Source organism: Podarcis filfolensis (assembly GCF_964270895.1).
Source record: "Podarcis filfolensis genome assembly, chromosome: 7".
NCBI lineage: Eukaryota > Metazoa > Chordata > Lepidosauria > Squamata > Lacertidae > Podarcis > Podarcis filfolensis.
In genome coordinates, this window is record NC_139603.1 from 81,891,097 (window position 1) to 81,913,995 (window position 22,899).

The 22,899-nt window shown below is 46.1% G+C and overlaps 2 protein-coding genes across 3 annotated transcripts in view; both read right to left on the bottom strand.

Annotated features, from left to right (window-relative positions):
• Positions 1-20,781, bottom strand: part of ZFAT (zinc finger and AT-hook domain containing) — a 668,318-nt gene extending 647,537 nt beyond the window's left edge. Inside the window, exons 1-4 of one of the 2 annotated variants that reach the window (XR_014549936.1) lie at positions 20,425-20,756; positions 10,357-10,527; positions 4,695-4,961; positions 926-1,099 (exon numbers count right to left, since the gene is read on the bottom strand). Coding sequence is in view for 1 of the 2 variants with exons in the window: in XM_083621866.1 (XP_083477992.1) it covers positions 926-1,099; positions 4,695-4,961; positions 10,357-10,527; positions 20,425-20,443 (631 nt within the window). In the remaining variant the exon portion in view is untranslated. Of the gene's footprint in view, positions 1-925; positions 1,100-4,694; positions 4,962-10,356; positions 10,528-20,424 lie in introns of both variants that reach the window. The other variant, XM_083621866.1, reaches the window with a different exon arrangement.
• Positions 20,782-22,383: 1,602 nt separating this feature from the next.
• Positions 22,384-22,899, bottom strand: part of LOC310766276 (uncharacterized protein) — a 38,124-nt gene continuing 37,608 nt past the window's right edge. The window contains exon 5 of the transcript XR_014549984.1: positions 22,384-22,493. The gene's annotated coding sequence lies outside the window, so the exon portion shown is untranslated. The remainder of the gene's footprint in view (positions 22,494-22,899) is intronic.

Below are 22,899 nucleotides of genomic sequence, written 5' to 3' on the forward strand. Positions count from 1 at the left end.
GGTTAGAAAGAAAGAGAGAGAGAGAGGCAATGATCTGTGCATGACAAAACCTGCAAAAATCTCCAGCTTCCACTGTTCTGGAACATCTAACATCAGAACAACAGCTTGAAATCCAGCGCTGTACAAAACAAGGGGAGGAAAGAACTTGTTTATCTACATCTCAAAAGCCTAATGGTGTCTTGTGTTGCAGGAGAAAAGAGCAGGTGATGTGCTGGCCTTTCTCCCTGTCCCCTTCTACTTCCCAAAAGACTTTTGGTCAGAGTTTAAGACTGTGCTTGATTCAGGATTGAAATGAGATGTCAGCTTGTAAAATCTTTGCAGACTGCTGAGTTCTGCTGCTACACATTGTTAACAAAAAGTGTGTGTGCACTTTTGCAAGCAGACACATTGTGAAAAACCCACACACAGCTCTGGAGCTCCTTAGAGAAATGGCAGCATGCAATAATAGTACATATCCTTAAGCAAAAAAAGAAAGAAACTGTAAATATTTATGTAAGCTAATACCTTAAGACAAGGGGCCAAAGGAAATGGTCAAATTTGCACCACTGTTTAGGAAACATATAAAGTATCAACAGGAAACTTGATTGAAATCAATAATTTTAAACCAGTTTTTCCCCCTTGCTGATTGAAATCATGATGTGAATCACCTACTCTGCCACGTCTTCAATATTTGTCTCCCTCTGCAATCTTGATAACCGAAAGAAAAATAAAATGAAATGAAATTAGAGATTCTCAAGATTCTGAACTGCAATTGCAGCAATGCAGATGCCTACAATTTAAGAGCTACATGGGGGGGTGTGAATCTTAATGATGAGATAAAGGGAATGATGAGGTCTGCTTCAGATTGCAAATGTTTGGAGACGTTCATTTTATTTTAATGGCTTCCTGAAGTAAAAGTTTCTAGGAGAGAACAGTTAACAGTTACCTGGAATTGCTTCGTGGGCTGTCAGAACTACACTTATAATAGGATTCTTAGCTCCCGAGAGCTGATCTGCGTCCTTCGCTGAAAGGCTCTTCTCGGTTCTCTGAAGCCGTTGCCTCTTCGGTGTTCGTTCTCGCTCATCTTCCCTCCTGTCAAGGTCAACGTCAGAATCATTACCTAAAGAGCAAACATCGGAAAGAAGGTAAAAGGAGGAACATGTGGATTCTCATCTTGCGCGGCAAAGTTTCACCCTCAGCGGCTTCCCTGGGTGTTCCACTCTGTTCTTGTAAAAGAAACCAGCCTGCAAAATGTTTGCTACTGTCCCTCGTGCACTTTGACATGGGGGTAAGGGGAGATCTAAAATGCGAAAATCAGGAAGCAGGAGGGGAACAATTTTGTGACCTCAGAAAGCTTTGCTGTCGAAGCCTGAGATGCAGGAGAGTGGGGGGCCTACAGTGCAAGAACTGAATGGGCACAGTGAGTTACTTGCAAAGGTGGGAAATGGCATTTGAAATGGGGTTAACACACGTAACACTATGCGGAGGAAGTAGAACTTCACTACCGTTGGAGAGTGTGAACGATACCGTGAGCAAAGATGAGGGTACTGGGTACAGTTTATGATGGCCAGATGATAGGGTTGCCATAATAAAAATGACAAAGAATTGATGCTTTTGAATTATGGTGCCGGAGGAGACTCTTGAGAGTCCCATGGACTGCAAGAAGATCAAATCTATCCATTCTGAAGGAAATCAGCCCTGAGTGCTCACTGGGAGGACAGATCCTGAAGCTGAGGCTCCAATACTTTGGCCACCTCAGGAGAAGAGAAGACTCCCTGGAAAAGACCCTGATGTTGGGGAAGATGGAGGGCACAAGGAGAAGGGGACTACAGAGGACGAGATGGTTGGATCGTGTTCTTGAAGCTACCAGCATGAGTTTGACCAAACTGCGAGAGGCAGTGGAAGACAGGAGTGCCTGGAGTGCTCTGGTCCATGGGGTCACGAAGAGTCGGACATGACTAAACAACTAAACAACAACAACAATAAAAAAGACGTTTTTGGCCAAAGTTGTTGAGCAACCCTACCAGATGACAGATGCAGGGGAAGGAGCCCCACAAAAGCCCTGTTAGTGGGTGCATTGCCCAGTTCCTCACAATCTGGACTTTTTGCTTTCTCCTCCTCTGCCTTCCATCTATATTTACAAGCTGTTTGGGGGTGAACGGCAAGCCCATTCGACTTAGAATGACTAAAACAAATGTGGGGAGGTTTTTTGAGAATTTTTCCCCCTCCCCCTCGCAACAGCCTGATTGAGATGAATAGTCTTTACTCTGGCTCTGCATTCCTAAGGAACATTAAGCAATCAGTTTGAACAGCTGGCACTTTGATTTGGCAAACTAATAAACTGACCTCCTGTATCCAGATCTATGCGATTTAAATCCCAGTGTGGCATGCACAAGTAATTTAATGCTATGCTGCATCTGAATTTAGACTCCCATTTACGGGATGTTCACGTCTCTACTGTTGAGGTAGGCGGCTGTCAATGACATATGAATCAGTATGTTCAACAGCATTTCGAGCTAGACTGTTCAAGCCATCAATATTTTCTGTTCAGCGTCCCTAATTGGCTCCTCCGCCGTGTGTCGTGCATTCGTAATTGGAGGGGGCTCCCTGGTGAATCTGCAGTACATGTTTTGGTCCTTTAATTGGCACACTTTGAACTTGCTCTTCATTGGAGCGTTTGGGGTTTCGTTTTGTTTAAAATCTTTACTACCACTCCCCTGCAGGACAGTTGCCATTTTTGCAATATATATATAAATGGAGAGGGAACAATTATTTTTGTAACATTTGAACCAGGTGTGCAATGATGACCGAAGTGGCTTGGTGTTACGTGGGCCATTTGATCTAATTCCTCGCCAAGTGGGCATAATAAACTGGGCACCCAGGACACAGCTGTTGGTTTTAAACTTCACCCTGGTAAGACAACCAACCATTTTTCAAGTCCTGGAACCAGATAATATGGGTTGCTTTAGATAGGTATCTACAAGGGAGTTCTATTCCGCTTCCTGAGCTGGAGAGTCACTGTTCTGTTGGAATCTGAAGCCCTCTCAGGGAAACTGGCAATGAAAACGAGAGCCTCTTCTGGGTCAGGTCGGGGTAGGGTGAGGCATGGAAAGCCAGAGTTCTTGACAGTTCCCAGTGGGCCTTTCTAGCTGAGTTTGGGAAGATACTGTCTCACCATCTGAAGCCTTTAAAAGGTTGGTAGGCAGAATGTTAACAACCTAATACAATCAAACCAACATCTCACGGCTTGGAAAATGCCCCATGGGCATTGCCCAAAAGATCCAGTGCATGGATAGCCAATGGGTTGGCCTCCAGATGTTGATGGACTACAACTCCCATCAGCCAGCATGGCCAGCAGTCAGAGATGATGGGGGTTGTAGTCCAACATCTGGAGGCCAACCCATTGGCTATCCCAAGCTAGGCCGTATTTTATGTCAGTATCAAAAAGCAGGCATTGGGCAGTGGCAAGAATTAATTTCCTGCATGACATGGACTGGTTTATTTTTCTCATCACCTGCAGACAGAAAAGTTGTTTTCTTCTATAAAAGCAGAAACCAATTTCAGCTGGAAAAACCATGAGTAGTCTATGTAAGAAACTGTTATCAAGTTCACATTTTATGGTTTTAATGAGCTTCTGGGGTCAAGGACAGCGAGTTTCAGTAATGTACATAAAGATCACATTTAAAAGCATTTACTAATCCCAATTATGCTAGAGTAGTATAATATTACTGCTGAAAATAACATGTGGAGGAGACAAGGGACACATGTCACAAATGAGGCAACCAGACGGCTTCCTTAAGCAATAAAATAAAACAGAAAACAAAGAACATTACCCCCCCCAAAAAAGCTCCTTTCAAGTCCTGCCAGCTTTATTTAGATCCCACAGCACCAGATACTACCCAATGCTACCTATAAATTAATCTCTGGGGAAAGCAACATAGGCAACCAACTTTAGTGGGAAATTTCCATATATACTCAAAATTATCTTGCAAGTACAAAGTCAACGTGGGTGCTTAACTAAAAATGAAACCAGCCCACAATTACAAGAAATCACCTACATAAATGGTGTGACGTACCTACTTTGAACAAAAATTCACCAGGTGCATTTTGCACGTGGCTATCGGCCTCTTGCAACAAACTGATAGTGCCTGGCCTGGAGGCGCATGCCTGAGGATGCCCCATCCTGTAGAATTCTATCAGTTATATTTTTATCTGCACAATCCGAATGAATTTCAGGAACCAAAAATTTGAAGAATACAACTTTTGAGCTGTCTGGCTCCCAAATGGCGACTGTAACCCTGGTTTAAGGAGCAATTTGGTGCCTAGCTTCTATATCTGAGCTTCTAACTCTGCTTTGAACCCAGGAGTATGCCCTGCCTAAGTGTTTCAAAGGCATCCATCCAATACAGTTTGAGTGTTAAGGCTCCTTTCTGTAACCTTCCAATACCTCCCTATAGTTGTCAAGCTGTGAAGCCACAGGGCCAAACTGTGTAAGACCATGGTTCTCCTGAATTTGCCCAGAGGCCCAATCAATCCTAAATGATCCTTAACATTCAACAGCAGCTTGCCTGGCTGGCAACAGGAGCCACAACGGTAGACTTAGCAAACGAAAACACCAACTTTGTGTATGTCGGCTTTCCCCACGTGCAGACGTATTGTTCTTCTGTGGATCACAGCACATGCCTTCAGAAAAACACAAGAGAAAGCTCATCTACCTGCATCACCTTCCTCCTCCAAATCTTCGGGTTTGACGATAATGCAGATATGCTTCCGCAGCTGCCGGGAATTGGAGAATTTCCGGTTGCACTTCCGGCATTCCAGGTTGCCTGGCGGAACTTCCGCCAACTCCCCTCCTTCCTCGGGTCCCACTGGAGCAGCCTCGCTTGGAGCGCAGTTGCTGCTTTCTGCCAGTTCTTCATCAGCGTAAAATTTCTTGGTCGATCCTTTCGGCCTGCCTCTTTTCCTCTTCACTACGAGGAGCTCTGTTGGGAGGAATGTTAAGAAGTTGTCAAGCAGCTGTGCATGGCTCTTAATGAGCACCTACGCTGTTCTTTCAACTGGTAATGGGCGAGTTCGTTCCAAGAGTAATAATAATAATTTATTATTTATACCCCGCCCATCTGGCTGGGTCCCCCCAGCCACTCTGGGTGGCTTCCAACAAAACACTAAAATACAATAACCTATTAAACATTAAAAGCTTCCCTAAACAGGGCTGCCTTTAGATGTCTTCTAAAAGTTTGGTAGTTATTTTTCTCTTTGACATCTGGTGGGAGGGTGTTCCACAGGGCGGGCGCCACTACCGAGAAGGCCCTCTGCCTGGCTCCCTGTAACTTGGCTTCTTGCAGCGAGGGAACCGCCAGAAGGCCCTCGGCGCTGGACCTCAGTGTCCGGGCAGAACGATGGAGGTGGAGGCGCTCCTTCAGGTATACTGGACCGAGGCCGTTTAGGGCTTTAAAGGTCAGCACCAACACTTTGAATTGTGCTCGGAAAGAGTGCCTAACCTCAAGGCTGTTCCTGCATTTGAGTATCCTAAGACTTAACATTTCAGGCTTCCTCAAACTCAGCCCTCCAGAAGTTTTTTGGCCTACAACTCCCATGACCCCTAGCTAGCAGGACCCGTGGCCAGGGATGATGGGAATTGTAGTCTAAAAAACATCTGAAGGGCCGAGTTTGAGGAAGCCTGTACTACAGGTTTGGTGGTTGGATTATGTGGTCGGCCAGCCCAAGTCCCAAGATTATACCCCAAAGGGCTGCCCTGTGTCCCAAGCACTTGCTGCTTCTAGTGGCAGCCAAGATACCATGTTTCTTCCTTGTGATATTGCATTTATGTGCAGGAGGTGCAGCTTTGCAAGAAAGTAGGGGAGCTAAGACTGGAGTACCAATGAGCCCTAGAGTCATAGATTCATATAATCTTCGAGTTGGAAGAGACCCAAGGGTTATCTAGTCCAAGGGTCATCAGGAATCTCAGCTGAAGCATCCATGTCAGATGGCCATTCAGCCTCTGCTTAAAAATCTCCAAGGAAGGAGAGTCCTCCACCTTCCGAGGGAGACAGTGCCACTGTCGAACAGCTCTTGCGGTCAGAAAGTTCATCCTGATGCTTAGTCAGAACCTAATTTCTTATAACTGGAAGCCAATGGCTCGAGTCCAACTCTCCAGAACAGGAGAAAACAAGCTTGTTCCCTCTTCCACGTGACAGCCCTTGAGAGAAAAATATTAAGACAAGGAGCTCTCTGGAAACTTCCGATTCTAAAGCTGTGCACATTAAAAACTAAGCATTTGTTTTTGGGTCTGGATTTCTCTAAGCAGTTATTTTTGGGTCTCATAGCGGGAAGCAAGTCTCCAAACGGAGGCCTTGCCTTGATTGTCCATGGTGGGATTAATATTTCCCCCCAGAGTTTGCTGCTTTTGTTCAGCCCATTTAACTCTGTCCCCTCATTTTCCATTTGAGGTGTGAAGATGTAGGTTTCTAGGGCAGGGGTGCATAAACCCTGAAAGTCCGACAGCCGAAATCCTTTCTGGGCACCTTTTGAAGGTCACATGCCAGTGGTCAGCAAGGCCAAAGTCAAAAATCTCCCTGTGTATTTGTTTCTACACATATCCCAACCCCCCTTCTCTCTCTTCTCCACCCAGTCAAGGGGCATTAGCAGTTCACAGGCACATTCCAGCCAGATTTTTTTGGGGGGGAGGGACAGGTTCAAAGCAAGACCATTGGGGGTGTGCGGCCTGGGGACAGTTCCAAGGTCCAAGCAGAAAGGTCTGGAGGGCCACATTGGACCCCAGGGCCTCAGCCTCCCCATTCCTAGTATAGGAAAAGAGCAAGCCCGGCCCTCATCTAATCTGCCTGTCTGCTGGGGAGAACCGGCTCTTTTGCCATCTAGACTTCGGGAGGCCAGCAAATGCCACTCAAAGCCGTGCATAAGTGAAGAAAACACATTCTGCCTAGACTAATATCCAGAGAGATGACATTTCAAAAAGAAATTGAGAAATAAACTATGTCAAGAGAAAATTCTTTATACTGTTCTTTCTCCAATGCACATTTTTCATCCAAGTGCCATCTAATAATTATGTAATTTTGTAAATTCTCTAACAGGAATGCATTGGGGAAAGGGGGGGGGGGAGGATTAAATGCTGTTGCTGCAGAAGAGCAAAACCGTGGCTACCGTACTGGGAAAAAAACCCCTACATTTTCATTATTCCCTTGGGATGTGCCTGACATGTGCTTGGATTTTTAGAGCACTGAGCTTCATTAATTATTTGGTATAGATTCAGAATACATAGGGGAAAGTGTCGGGGGGGGGGGACAGGGAATGGACCTACCGGGTATAGTCATAACAAGCTGTGCCGCTATTCACATATACACAAAAGGAAAAGCAAAGTTGCCATTTAAAAAATTAAAAAAACAAACACAACAACACAAAATCACTCTTATCAGACGGTGGTCGTAGGTGTAACATTTAGCTAGCTGATTTGCATCTAGGAATAGATTGCAAGCCTGCTGATTTTATCTTCGCAGAATCCTTGATAGTTTTGAGTGCTTCAAAAACAGTAACTCTAATGAATGACAGTCGCACAAAGTCTTGATACCCCGAGCAGCAGGACTTCACAAAACACACAGAAAGATCTGGAGATTATTTCCCCGCCATGGGTGAGGAGGTAGCTCAAGACGACACATTAAAATTCCATAGCAAAAACTACACATGCTCTTTACCTTCCATCATATAACAAATTATACACTGTGGAAGCAAGTTTGCATCACCACTTGAAGGTAAGATTTTCAAGCAGTAAACGATTGGCCCATCACACAATGGCTTTTGGCATACAGGGAGATCACAACTCAAGTGAAATAATCCAAGACATGGAGGGGTCGCTCAATCTCTATCTGTTGGATGTTCACTGGAGAGCAGAACAGAGCCTACATGTCTTGTAAACCCCAAATGAATGTGTGGGGGTCAGAAGATGGACACCACTCCCTTTAAAAAAGAATGCCTGAAAAGGGTAACAAAATTAGAAATATTATCGTCCGTACTGTTATTACCATATATGCAATTACCACATATGTGAACAAATAGCCAGCTAATTCAGTGAGCAACAGAACTGAATTTAATCTATACATCAAGTCCTAGATATGTGCTGGAAGGTATTTCTAATTTATTAATTTAATTTATTATAGCCATCCTGGTTGACTTATAAACAAGACAATATAAAAAAATGCAATATAAAATAATTAAAGGGTGATATCCATTGTTAGTCACACCGAGGGTCCAACCACTGAAATAACAGAAATTAAGCTAAATGGGTTGGCTCCGAGTCTGAGTAACATTGGATATCACCCAAAATCAACAATAAGCAATAACAGATGCTTCTTCCAGTACACTGACCCCTGAGCCTTGATATCATTTATACAATAATGCAGGTGTGTAAAGAACAAAAAAACCCAGATTGTCTGTGCCAAGAAAGAACTGCCTCTGGACGACTGAACAGAACAGCTTTGCAAATGTGGATCCTTCCCTCTTTTTCTAGGCCACAGATGGCTTAGCTGGTAACTTTTGTAAAATCCAGTTGCCAAACTGGGCTTAGGAAGCCTTCATAATGACTTCAAGCCTGAAATCCTTTATCATCGGGGGCAATGTTGTTCTCAAAAATGAGAAGTTGAAATTGTCACCCTATTTCGGTGGTGGAGTTGGCGTCGTCATCAGCAAAGTTGTTCAACCTTTGCTGCATGGTTTTTTTATTTTTATTTTTTTTAAAAATTGCTTAATAGCCCCAGTGTTAATTTTCCATTATAAATTATGAGTAGTCCTTGTTCTGTATTTGCATAAAAGAGAGCAATTATCTGAAATGAATCACGGGGAGAGATTTTTTATTATTTTTTTTGCAAATACCACCATAACATCCAGGCAATCAGCTCGTCAGATGACTGCAGTTTTATTTATTTTTTGTTGCATTGGTGGCTTTCCAAAGAAAAGCCTGAATTTTCCCTCTCATTGGTAGTTAGGCACAAAGTTGGGCACGTTCAGCTTTCAAAAAGATGTGTCGGTTATCAAGTAAATGAGCCATGGCCACAACTCCTGCCACTTGAATGTGATAGCTACCATCACAAAGAAAGCCTCCACGTCGCTGCCGTTTATTTCTAGTGGTGACGTTCACAGGAGGACATCATGCCACATTGTGAGCCATGCTACACGTTACAGCTGCAGTGCTGTCTCCTTGCCAGATGGAAGTTTGGTTTTTTCCCCTGTAATGGCAGCCTTGCAGCAGATATAATGGCACCCACATTATGGGGGCTGAAGTCTTGTCTGGAGACACCGACTTCTCATCTGGACACACAAAAACAATTCTAGACCTGCAGAAGGTAGCCTCCCATTCCTTCTCTTGCTTCACTTGGCATTCAGCAATCCAGCTACCAGTATAACTGGCCAGCAGGCAGGCAGGCAGGTTCATGTGTGACACTCAGCCATGGAGTACAAACGCACCAATGGCCAAACTTGGCCCTCCAGCTGTTTTTGGACTACAACTCCCATCATCCCTAGCTAACAGGACGAGTGGTCAGGGATGATGGGAATTATAGTTCCAAAAAAAGCTGGAGGGCCAAGTTTGGCCATCACTGAGCTAGAGCATCCTCTGGAAAGATGCCCAAACCACAGCATCTGGCCTCCCAACCACCCGATCTCTTCGTGGTTGTGATGCCATGATTGCTGCAAGGTGTATGGGAGGATGATTCAGCCGCAACTATGAAGGGAACAAGGAGAGGTGATCAGGTGGCAGAGAGCTTGTAGTCTCCAGCAAGGAGTGTGGCATCTGCAGCATCATCCGGAAGGACATATTCTGTGGCTGGGCCACCAAGGAAGGGAAGGGAAGAGGTGGCAGGAAAAGGAAAGTCCTGGGATGGGGAGAGAAAGCAGGATAATGGAGTGTTGAGGGATTGTGGGATGAATGTGAATGAAAGGTAATGGATTGGGGGATGTGCTTGTTCGTGAACAGGGGTGCGGAACAGTTAGTGCAGCTGTGTGACGTTTCATGCACATACGCACACAAAGCTGAGTGAAGTTGCTTCATTAAGGCTTCTTTTCTTTTACGAAAAGGAAGGGGGACAGCTCAACATATGAAGTTGCAGACATTAAGCAAATATTATAATTCATGAAACAAACAAATCCTCTGGCAGACTCATGAAACCATCAAAGCTTTCCATGCCTTATGCAGAGACATTTAATCACTGCAGTTGGAAGCGTTCATGAATTAAGCAAAAGACTTTCCTGCTGTCATGAATTAAGCAGAGGATCTGGTCGTTTCTGAGGCTGAAGCAATTTTATAAATTTAACATAACACAAAGAACAGGGGTAATAATTATTTGCATCCTTGCCCACTTCTGGCCGTACCTTCTCCATTTTTATTTAGATTTGCTGGCGTCGTAAGAGGTCTGAGAGGAATAACGATGTCATCCACCTTAATCCCTTCTTCGGAATGCTTCTCGGAGACATGAGACAGCAGTTGTGACTGGTTCGGGGAAAATAAGTTACAGAGCTTGCACATAAAGATGGGTCTGTTTCCTGGAAAATATAACATAAATTAAGGTGGGTTATTAACTTCTTTTCCCATTTTAACAGTTAATCTGAAAAAAGGAAACCCATGAAATTATTCAAGTCAAGATCTTTTTTGTTGTTAATTTGGTTTGGTCGCTGAGAAGCAACACAGAGTGGTTGCTATCCTCCACCCCCCCCCAAAAAAAAGTACAAGAAGCCCAGAGTTTTTCACTGTCACTCTGCTTGCACTCATAGTTCCCTAACAGTGGGAACTGGAGGCATGCAGGGTGCCCTGGATAGCTGCCTACTGCCAATAGAAAGGAATAAAAAAGGTATCTAGATTAACCATTGGCACATGGTGCACCTTGCAGGAGTGTGCATTTGTACTCTTCCTGTAGGTTAGCAGCACCTCTCAGAGCAGTTGAAATGAACATCCCAGTACTGTATTTCACTATACCATGCACGATTCACATAATGCTATGCCCTCGGAACACATAAAAGTTGGTTATCTCATGCTATTGGATCATGAGCGTCATCTACGCTCTTTTGGCTCTTATCTCTCTATGATGGCAAGGGAAAGAATATGCTTTCCGGACCGGCCTTACTGTTTGGCAGTGTGTGGCACGTGCCTCAAGTGGCTGAATTTGGGCAACAAGAAAAACAAGCAGATTGTTAGTTGATTAGGTCGCTATCCGATTATGACTGCCCACTTGCACTACAGATTTCTGCTTTCCTTCTCCATGTAGCTACATGTGTACCCAAAATCTGCTCCAGAAGGACCCCTCACAAGACCTTAAAACAAATTTTAGGAGTATGACTGCAGCCAGGAAAGAGGGAGGGCCTGCTGCACAAGAACAAACCAGATCATACAATACTGGATGTGACCCTTCATTATTATTGTATTTTTACTACTCCCAGGGTGATATGATTGTGAGATCATCTGCTTGGGTAGCAAAATAGCTCTGCTGGCCTTGGGATACTGCAATGTTGACTTGGTGGACTCAACCACTTTCTGTTCTACCTCAAACAACAAAATACAGTGGTGCCTCGCAAGACGAAATTAATCCGTTCTGCGAGTTTCTTCGTCTTGCGGATCTTTTCGTCTTGCGAAGCACGGATGCACCCTGGTACTGTATTATAATGGGATAGCGGGCAAAGCACAAAGCGGGTCGCTCCCCAGCAGGAGTTTCCCCAGCCTGGAGGATCTGTTGCCGGGAAGAGGCAAAGACACCCCCTCCCACCTCCCCACGAAAACAGCCCCCCTTCCTCTGTCGCCAAGCCTTGCCGCGTCATCGCTCCGCCAAACCGCGTCCCACATCAAAGCCCCAGCCCGCTCCTCTCCCTCTCTCTCCACGAGGTGCCAAAGGAAGTTCGAGCCCAGGAACCGAGGGCGGACGCACGTAGCGCCCTGCGCGGACTCTCCCTTGCTCCCCCCGTTACCTTGGGCCACACCGCCGGGCTCCCCACAGTCTCGGCAGCTGCTCCCGGCTTCTTCCCACCCCCGCAAAGGCGCCTTCGCGGCGGCCCAAGCTCAGTGGATGCCTCCTCCTCCTTGGTCCCCCTCCTCCTGCCTTCGCGCAGTTAGGGCAAAATGGAGCAGCCACGTGGGGAGGGGGAGAGAGAGAGAGTGGCAGAGGCGGCGGCGGCGCAGAGACCCAGCCAGATCCGCTGGATCCCAGCCCACCTGCCTCCTCTGTGCCCTCTCCAGAAGAGGATCCCTCTGGAAAAGGTAGGTCACTCCCTCGCTCGCTCCCTGCCAGCCCAGTTCCCGCTTCAAAAGGAAACAAACTCACAAGACGTTTCGTCTTGCGAAGCAAGCCCATAGGGAAATTCGTCTTACGAAGCACCTCAAAAAACGAAAAACTCTTTCGTCTTGTGAGTTTTTTGTCTTCCGAGGCATTCGTCTTGCGAGGTACCACTGTATATCGGTTTTACTTTCCACACCTGACATGCTGCACTCGCATGCAATCAGGCATCCTTAAAATTAAAGCATGAAACTTTATTTGCGTCAGCCATAGGCCATAGCAACAAAAGAACATTGCAATATACACAAAACAGAAATAAAAAGTTGATTATATAAAACACAGATTATATAAAACACAGTCAAATAGTGGATCTTTTTTTTTTCTTTTTTTTTGTTTAAACAGGTACATATAAATATAGACAACCAAAATTACAAAGGAAAATTCCTTAATAGTAATGAAAAAAAAGCTACAAAAACAACTACAAAAATATTGACGTACATAACATAGAACATAAACAACTATGGGGAAGATAAAAGAAAAGAAAAAAGAAAAATAGGAAAAAAAAGAAAAAGAAAGATGAGCCAAAGAAGGAAGGCTCATCTATTGTACACATAGCGGATCTTATTCTGATTGCCCCAGCTAAAAGCCCTGCAACCTTTGCTGTCACCTGCTCATCTTGATCTGCCAAGAGAAAGGACACTGTGGCAGTGGTTGGGCAACCTGGAATGGACAATAAAAGAGGGGTGATAATCTCATTCCTCAAGTCTTTATAAAGAGTGCAAGCCAGAAGGGCATGCACCGCCGATTCAGTGCTGCCATTTCCACAGGGACATAAGCGTTTTTCATGTGGAATCTGTTGGAATCGTCCCTCATGTACAGCCAAGGGCAATACATTCAACCTTGTGAGAGTAAAAGCGCACCTATATTTTGGGGTTGCTAGGTTATGCAGATAGGGCATCAGAGAATCAAAATGGGAAGGTGGATTTATGGCATGTCTTTCACTGGTGTCATTACAGATAAGGAGTGAGCTGTACATAGCAAACAAGCAAAGGGGAAATGGCTGCTGAGCTGCACCCACCATTGTGAGGCCGGATGATGATGATGCCTCTCCAGCTGCTGTTATTGGCTGTGGACATCCTGTGATGTCACAAAAGCACATGGAAGCTCAGTGGATATACAAAAGCAGCCCAAGAGGAAAGCCCAAGGCAAAAGCTTGAAGAGGACACGGTGGACACCAGCTGTGTTATTCAGTACTTGGTGGTCTCCTTCCGCATGGAGGCAAAGTGGCAAATGGAAGGAGGCCATCATCCATCAATGAGATGCTGTGGAGCAACGAGAATGTAAGTGTACCTGCCAAGCAGTACCGCGGCTTGAAAGCGGCAGATATCCATGGTTGGAAGCTGGTGATGGACCTGGCAGAAGCTGTGATTAGCATGTGGAAGCCTGGGCTGCCGCTGGGCTGAAGAAGGCTGAAGTTTGTGCACGTAAGTTGGCTGAAATTCACTTTCAGAAGACCATTGACAAAAGCTGTGTGGATATTTGTGGGTTGATGCTGCGGTAAGTATGAATGGAGAGTGCGGACATAGGTCACCCACCAGACACAGTATGCCTGGGAATTGCATGTTCAGACAGTAGTGTAGGTTGCCCTCCAGGCTCTGAGCGAATATTCATGGATATTCATGGGTGGAAGCCAGCGGAGGTTGACAGGCTGGCCAGTGGAGGTGGCTGGATGATAACTGTTGAATGAGGACCATTCCCCTCACTGTATCTGTGTTTGCCTTTCATGGATGTCACAAGCCGACGAGGCTTTCCCCAAAAGCAGCAATGAAGGGGACAGCAGAGCTTAAGCAAGCCATCTTCTACTTCTAAATCAAGGTATTTCTAAATACATCTAAATAACATTTGTGACGTTCCCTTTCCAGTACCAGGATGGGAGGTTGTGCAGATGCATCCCTAAGCAGTTGCCACGGGCTACAAACTTCCTGTGATGTCACAAATTGACAGGGTGGCAAGGCAGTTACTAGTGGGAGGTGGCTGGAAGAAGTGAGAAACCCCAGTAGACGGTTCGGGGGAAGTTGGGGTAGGTAGGCAGGGCCAGCTGGATATGCAGAAGTTGAATATAGGCTGACTCCCTTTTGCCAACGTTTTGTTCTCTCGGGGCTCCTGTACCTGTCTCACCTAGATCGCTTGGCAAGAGTCCCAGCCCTTTAACGGTTCTTGCATTTCTGCAGAGCACCAAAAACCGTGGGAAATAAAATGAAAAACAACAACCCGTGCCCACTGGACCCCGCGTATGCTCCTTTGCAACATCCGAAGCCGATGGTAGCCGCCCGCTCTCTCAAGCATAGACAAGAGAACATGTGGCCTTCCAGATATTATTATTATTATTATTATTATTATTATTATTATTATTATTATTATTATACCACCGATCTGACTAGGCTGTCCCAGCCACTCTGGCAGGCTTCCAACAAGTTATAAAACCACAGTAAAACACCAAACATTAAAAACTTCTCTGTACAGGGCTGCCTTCAGATGTCTTTGGGAAGTCCTATAATTGTTTATCTCTCTGACATCTAACGGGAGGGCATTCCACAGGTGAGGCACCACTACCAAGAAGACCCTCTGCCTAGTTCCCTGTAACTTTACTTCTTGCAATGAGGGAAGCACCAGAAGGCACTCAGAGTTGGACCTCAGTATCCAGGATGAATAATTGGAGTGGAGATCCTCCTTCAGGTATACAGGACCGAAGCCATTAAACTCCATCAATCCTGATCCTTGGGCTATGATGGGGTTTATCTGTCAGGACATATGATCCTCAAAGCATGCTTTAAAGGCTTTTATTCTATTCTGTTTATTCTCAAGATAGTATTTTTTTGCAGAAGACGAAGAAGAAAGCTTGCAGATCTGAACTACCTAGCTCGGATTTAGCAACACTTATCTTACATGTGCCAAGAAGTTTGGTGCTATAATGTACTATGGTTTAGTTGAGCAAACTTCACGCTTGCAAACCGATTCCCTGCCCGTAAAGTCAGAATGATAATGAACAGCTTCTCATATCGGTTGCAAGGATGAATGGAACTGGAGAGGGAAATCACACAGCACACTGTATAAATAATTACTAATAATAATAAGGCTGCCACCGATCCCCATAGCAGCTGAACAAATATGCAACGGGTAATTGATAAATCAGTTGATAATTAGGCTGGGAATCAACAGGACAATAACAGAAACAGCCACTTAAGGGCAAAGAATCAAATAAACAATATTCCAAATTAAGCATGAATGGAATTGATGAGGAGGCTGTGGGTAATTAACTAGGAGGGGAAGTCAACAGAGCAATTAATTAGACAATGAATAAAATATGCAGAGAATCAAAGAAGCTGTTAATCGGCTAAGTATGCAGGTACACCATGAGCAGAACGACAGTGGAATTATTCGGCTTGCTGCACACAAACTTCTCCTACCAACCTAAAATCTAATTTATTTCAGGACCAGTTTATTTGACACAAAAGCATTGTGAAAATAAAAAATAATCAACTGATGTCATTGTATCAGTCAAAACGCACTCTCCGAGGGCTGCAATTCTAAACATTCTTAGTAAGGAGTAAGCGCCACTGGATGCAGTGAGACTTACTTCTGAGTAAACATGTAGGATCTCACTGTTAATTTCCTTACAATGCCCTGTTCTTGCAAGTGCTGCATTCCACGGCAGGAGGAGATAGACTGGACTCCTTGCTTCACAGAAAGTTGTACCTCGGTTCTCAAACTGCGGGGCAAAACCTCAGAGACTCCCTCTGCTACACCAAGCAACACTCTGCCATCAGGGGTTAGATGAATGCTTAAGAGTGGTTGGCATGAAGACAGCACCTCATTCTCTCCTTCTTCTTGGACCAAAATGGGGTGCCCTCCTTCTGCCTGGATGTATGATTCCTGTTTAGTTTCGGTTGCATTGTTGTGACCCACTCTCAGACCTAAGGATAATTAGAAGCATCACTAATAATAGATGGAGCGACACTTTCAGCCTTCCATCGATCGGACTCTCCAGACAATGGCAGAGCTAACTCCCTTGGCCCTGCCACCAGCTCCACGACCGCCCCCCATTGGTAAGGCAGCTGAGGACAAAGCAATGGTCCTTTCCTTGAGGCTACTCACCTGACACCTAGTTTACAGAGCAGCTATTTGCACAGGCATTGAATGAGAAATTGATTTACGCTGCTGCAGCTTAGATTTTATGGTTATTTTATAGCCGCTTTGTTATTTACTGTTTTACAGCTGCTTTGTTATTTCTTAACTCTTTTACTGATAGCTTTTAATTGCTTTTATTTATTTCTGTTTTAAATACTGGGTGCCCGCTGTGATGTTATGCGGGGGGGGGAGTGTCAAGAGCAATAAAAAAATATGGTGCCGGTGCAGTTAACTCTTTATTCAAAGAAACCAAAGCAGCGCAGGCCTAGGTAAAGGTAAAGGGACCCCTGACCATTAGGTCCAGTCGTGGCCGACTCTGGGGTTGCGGCGCTCATCTCGCTTTATTGGCTGAGGGAGCTGGCGTACAGCTTCCAGGTCATGTGGCCAGCATGACTAAGCCGCTTCTGGCAAACCAGAGCAGCGCACGGAAACGCAGTTTACCTTCCCGCCAGAGGGGTACCTACTTATCTACTTGCACTTTGACGTGCTTTTGAACTGCTAGGTTGGCAGGAGCTGGGACCGAGCAACGGGAGCTCACCCTGTAGCGGGGATTCAAACCGCCGACCTTCTGATCGGCAAGCCCTAGGCTCTGTGGTTTAACCCACAGTGCCACCCGCATCCCTACAGCGCAGGCCTAGTGATCTTAAAAACTCTTCCCAGTAAGTCTTACCCGAATGAGACAGTTGCAAGGACTGAAGGCCTCTGCCTTCCCGCCCCCTCTAAGGCTGCTCTGCTCTTTTCATTTCTCTCTGCTCTGGCTGATAAAGGTTCCCTGCATCTGCAACATCTGAAACAGGGAATCTTTTCTACTCAAGGATGCTCCCCTGTGATGAAGAGCATTGAACTTTACTGGCCATGCAAACACTGCTGAAGAAAACAATCTCAAAAATCTCAAAAAGGCACCCACACTTTGTTTTGGACATAATGCAGATTTTACTTAACTGCAATTAATTAATCGCCTGCCTTTTATCCAATCAATCAGCCAAAACTATTTAATCGACTAGCAACCCTGATTATTAAGCCAACAGCTTGCAAGTTAAGCGTGGCATCCAGCTGCCTGGTTTGAAAGAGCCTCCTTCTGCGTGCAAACAGCAACCTCTAGCAGCCGCTTGTAGCAGCTGCAACCCAGAGCTCAAGAACAGAGGTAGACTGGCAAATGCTATTCCAAGAAGGACTGATCCAAATAGAGGGGGAGGAAAGGAAGGGGGGGGAATATTTTCAGCAGCACTGACAAAACATCTCCTTCAGAAGTCTTTCGCGGTTTTTCTTTATGAGGAGGTGGAACAAAAAGAGGACAGTTCAAAGAAAGAACTTGGAGCAGCGGTGTATTGGTAGTTACAAAAGTCATCCGCAAAGCACAAAAGGCAACAGGCTAGGATCAGGTGGAGGAAATGGCAGCAAATCCAAGAGATCAAACAGGAAAAGGCTATAGCAGAAACGCAAGAAGGACAGAGCCATCATAAACGGAAGTTCTACATACGTAGGAATGGCAATTTGAAATTTCTAAACTTCTAAAGCTTGAGGTGCCCGGTACTCAAAAGGGTGCCTAGTAGGTCTTCCTGCTTTTGAAGCCTTGCACGCCTTCACTACATGCACAGAAGGCTTATGGAAAGAAAGGCATGGAAAGATAATCATAGAAATGTAGAGTTGGAAGGGACCACAAGGGCCATCTAGCCCAACCCACTGCAATGAGAATATTTTGCTCAACATGGGACTCAAACCCACGACTCTGAAATTGAGTTTCATGCTCTACCGACAGCTACCCCACATAGTTACTCAGAAGAATGCCCCACTTACTTACCCTGGACTTACTCCCAGGTAACCGTGTGTAGGACTGCATCTTAAATGGAATCTGACTATTAGCCTGTACAAGAACTCGTTTAGTAGTGATGTGCACATAATTTTGAGGCTAACCCCCAGTGTGACAACTCAGAAGTTAGGCACTGGGTTAGAAGAAAAGGTTTAGATCCTTGTTATACATAATGACCAACAACAAATCAACTTCAACGGCAAAGGCTAGCTAACACTTTTTCAAAATGAAAGGACATGAAGCATGGAACTCTTGAGTAAGCAGATGCATTTAAACATTCTGGATGCCCCAAGATCATATTATAAAACAGCTGCGTTCTAAGCTAAAAATCCAGCACTGCTAGTTTTTGCTTTTCCTTTCCAATGTATTTCTTATCAATAAAAAAAATTAGGTGGGGTGAGAGCAAATTTTTATTCTGAAAATGTGGCCCATAGGGCATAGGACCACTGGTCTAGGAAAAGTGGAAATGAGCTTCATTTCTTTCTTCCCCTTTTGAACTTGCGGGGCATTGCAGAAGAACTATGTCAACCAACATTTGATGATCTCCTTCTACCAGTCAACAACAGAAAGTGTCCTTTCACACTGCATCACGGTGTGGTACGCTGGTTTGACATCATCTGATAGGAAGTGCCTACAGAGGGTGGTGAATACAGCACAAGATATTATGGGCTGTCCCGTAAATCCACTGGATGAAATAGCGGAAGAACGTTGCCTCAGGAGAGTGAGGAAAATTCTCAGGGATGAGTCACACCCTGGCCGGCACTTTCTTGATCTCCTGCCCTCGGGCAGAAGATATAGAAGCATGATAGTCGCACCAACAGGGTAAAGAACAGCTTCTATCCTATCCGTGGGCTGTTAGGCTGCTGAATGAAAAGATAACAAGGCAACTGACTTTTGGGTTTGGTGAGTGTGCATCAGTAAACGAGGGGAATTAAGACTAAGAGAGCTGAGTGGGGGGTGCTCGTGTAATCTCACTGTATACAAGTTGTAAGGTAAAGGTAAAGGGACCCCTGACCATTAGGTCCAGTCGTGACCGACTCTGGGGTTGTGGCGCTCATCTCGCTTTATTGGCCGAGGGAGCCGGCATACAGCTTCCGGGTCATGTGGCCAGCTTGACTAAGCCACTTCTGGAGAACCAGAGCAGCGCACGGAAACACCATTTACCTTCCCGCCGGAGCAGTACCTATTTATCTACTTGCACTTTGACATCCTTTCGAACTGCTAGGTTGGCAGGAGCAGGGACCGAGCAACAGGAGCTCACCCCGTAGCGGGGATTTGAACCGCCGACCTTCTGATCGGCAAGTCCTAGGCTCTGTGGGTTAACCCACAGTGCCACCCACGTCCCTACAGCACAAGCCTAGTGATCCTAAAAACTCTTCTTAGTAAGTCTTGCGGTACCTATTCATCTACTTGAACTTTGACGTGCTTTCGAACTGCTAGGTTGGCAGGTTGGCAGGAGCAGGGACTGAGCAACAGGAGCTCACCCCATCACGGGGATTCAAACCACCCAGCTTCTGATCGGCAAGTCCTAGGCTCTGTGCTTTAACCCACAGCACCACCCGCGTCCCATGTACAAGTGACAATAAAGTATTTCAATTCAATTAAAAGCAGGATGGGCAGCTTTGGTTAAGGTTTTCGATGGGACAGTTTGGGACAGATAAAAAGCAACGCTTCCTTCCCTCGCTGCCGCAGTTAGGCTTCTCTGTTCCATTAACGAGGTTTCCCGTTCCAAAGCCTCGGCGGCTGGATAGCTCAATAGGTAGAGCACGAGACTCTGAAACCCCAAGGGTCGTGGGTTCGAGACCCGCGTTTGGGCGAAATATAGGTGGGCGCAGCTGGAAGGGCGTGGCGCTTCCACCGTGAGAGAAGGACACCGGGCAGCTTCGCTCTCCTCGCGTCCTTAAGAAAAAATCGCTTTCTCCGCCCTGAGGAACACAGCCAACCAGGCGCGTTTGCGCACCGAGATGACTTGACAGGCTCGCGCGCAGGCGCACATACAACTTCCGGCCCCGACGCGGCCGACGCCATGCCCGCCCGCCACTGAACCGGAAGTGCCGGTGACGACGACGCCCGCTCGGGACTCTCGCGCCACGTCCCGTCAGGCCCCGCGCGGGGGCGGAATCCCTCCGCCGACGCGATTTCCATATATTAAAAAAGGCCCCCCTCGGCGCCCGCACTCACCTGCTGACGGAGCATCCATAGCCGGATATGAGGAGGGTGAGGGGTGGTAATAAAAACCGTAGAATTAAAAAAGAGAGGAAGAACTAGCACTTTCGTCCCCTCGGGAGAAGCGCCGCAGCCACCGCCATACCCTGCTCTCAAATCCGAGGGGCGCTAACGTTTTGTTAAAAATAAATAAATACGTATCTATACACAGGCGCGCATTATTAAGCTGTTGTTATTATTAGAACGGCGGCGTGCAGGCCGCGGCGGGGAAAAGGTTATGGCGAATCTGCCGCGTCCGACATGGCGGCTTCCTTCGTCTTCCTCGAGTGACGTAGTGAGAGGGAGGTGGGCGGGGGGGGGTGAAACGCTCCCCCGTTGGGCAGGTCCGGGCACGCGCCCGGGCGGGCCTGAGCGGCCGTTGGACGGCGCGCGAGAGCTCCCGCTCCTCTGATTGGCCGACCCCAGCTCTCCCACCCTGCTTAGGGCGCATGCGTCGCTCCTGGTCTGCGAGCTTTTTATTAGAGTCCTGGCTGCAGTAGTAGACTTCACCCTAGGAAAATATGTATTTTTTAATTTATATTACGTTATGCAGGTTCAGATTCAGGGTTGTGTCGCTGATTGGTTAATCTAGAATGTTGCTCCTCTCCCCCCTTTAACCGGGCAGTTTCATTTTATTTTCAATTATTATTGCTGGTTCGATATATGTGGCCTGATCTAAGCTGAACAGGGGAATTGCTACCATAGAAATATATATTACATCTGTCCGTCTTGCTGTACCAGATCTAAATCTCTTGCTGCCGTTCGTTAGTCTGCATGCTGCCACAACCAGCTGTTTCCTCTAATTTTTATTAAATTTTCTGTTTTACAATTTAAAATACTCCTTGAAACAACCTTAAAATATCAGTGGCTTCTCTTCTCTTTCCATGGTTCATTTTGCATATCATACATCCCTGCGTATTTTACAAAAACTAAACCATTCTGTATTCCATTATAGCATCCATCAAAACTTATTCCCCCCCCCCCCCAAACGTCTCAGCAAATGAAACGGATTTGTAAAAATGTTACATGGAAAAAATACGAGAGACATTACACATAATTCTGTAAAACAAGAAAATCTTTAATAAAATAAAATAAATAAAAAATTTACACTGTGGAATTTATCTTAATGCTGACTGTCAGAGCTACCCTAGGTCCCAGCTCACAAAGGACCAACGCTGCTTCGTTGTTAAGTATAAAAGTCTTTATTGAAGTTCAGTTTCACTTCCAGAGCCGCAGCGCGCAGCCCCACGTCTCAACTGTCAGACCACTGATGCTCCGTCTGAGTCTCCTCCCCCTTGACACCAATTTAAGATTCTAGCCTTGCTCCACCTTCTCCGCTGCTCCTTCCTCCTCTGGGTCCGCCTGCCCGCCGGGGTTCCGCCCTTTCTAGCCTCTTCTCCCGCTGATTCCCCTGAGCCTTCTCCCTCCCTCCGGCGGGCTTTAGGAGCTGGTTCCCCATCCGGGTCTCCTGCTGTTCCGCGCGCCTGCACATTTGAACTTGGCGCGCGCGCCCAGCCAGCAGCTTTCCTCCTGACCGTTCCACTGCTGCTGTCACTGCTTCCCCCTTCGGGGGGGCTAGCTGCAACTGACCTCCCCTCCGTTGGAGGCGTGGTCAGCCCTGACTCCCTCTCTGGAGGAGACACTGCTCCTGACACATGTGACTCCTCCCCCCCACTACGCTCTGGTGGGGAAACTGGTCCCGATCCTCCACTGCTGCTTTGGGGTTCCCTTCTGGCTCCTTGTTTCTGGTGCGTCCCCCCTGGGACCCCCCTTGCCCTGACCATTGGCGCCCCCTTCTGGGAATCTTCTGATTCGCTGGAGAAGCTCATGGAATCTCTCGGGCCACTGTCATACTCCCCTACGCTGCCCTCGGATTCTTCCCCTTCGCTCTCCCAATCCTCTCTCCCTAGTGCTCCTGCTCCTGATTCCCTGACAGCTGACGTTTTCAGGTGTACACAATTTCCCCCTATATTCAATAAACGTTTTCCAATCTTCTTTAAACATATGTTCTTCTTGTTCTCTTATTCTGTATGTTTAGTCTGCAACTAAAGAAGAATGGCAATTTATGACAGAATATGCACAGCTTGCAGATTTATCATATAGAATAAGGGCAGCTGATTTCTCTTAAGAGGGAGCGTGAAAAGGAGTAACATGTCCCTAAAGCCATCACTGGCATCCCTTTCTGGCTCAATTCAAAGTACAGTACTGGTTACATACTCTTAAAAGCCCTTAACTCTGGGCCAGGTTACCTGTTCTCAGAGCCACCTCAGGTCATTCATAAAGCACCAAGGATGTGGCCTTTTCTAAGATGTTGTCACATCTCTAGAACGCTCTTCTGTCAACAACAGCTTGCTTTTTATGTGTCTTTTAACAGAAATTGAAGGTGCTCCTTATTTTGTCAGGCTTTTAATAGGCAACACCTAGTTTCATTTCTGTGTTAACATCTTTTTA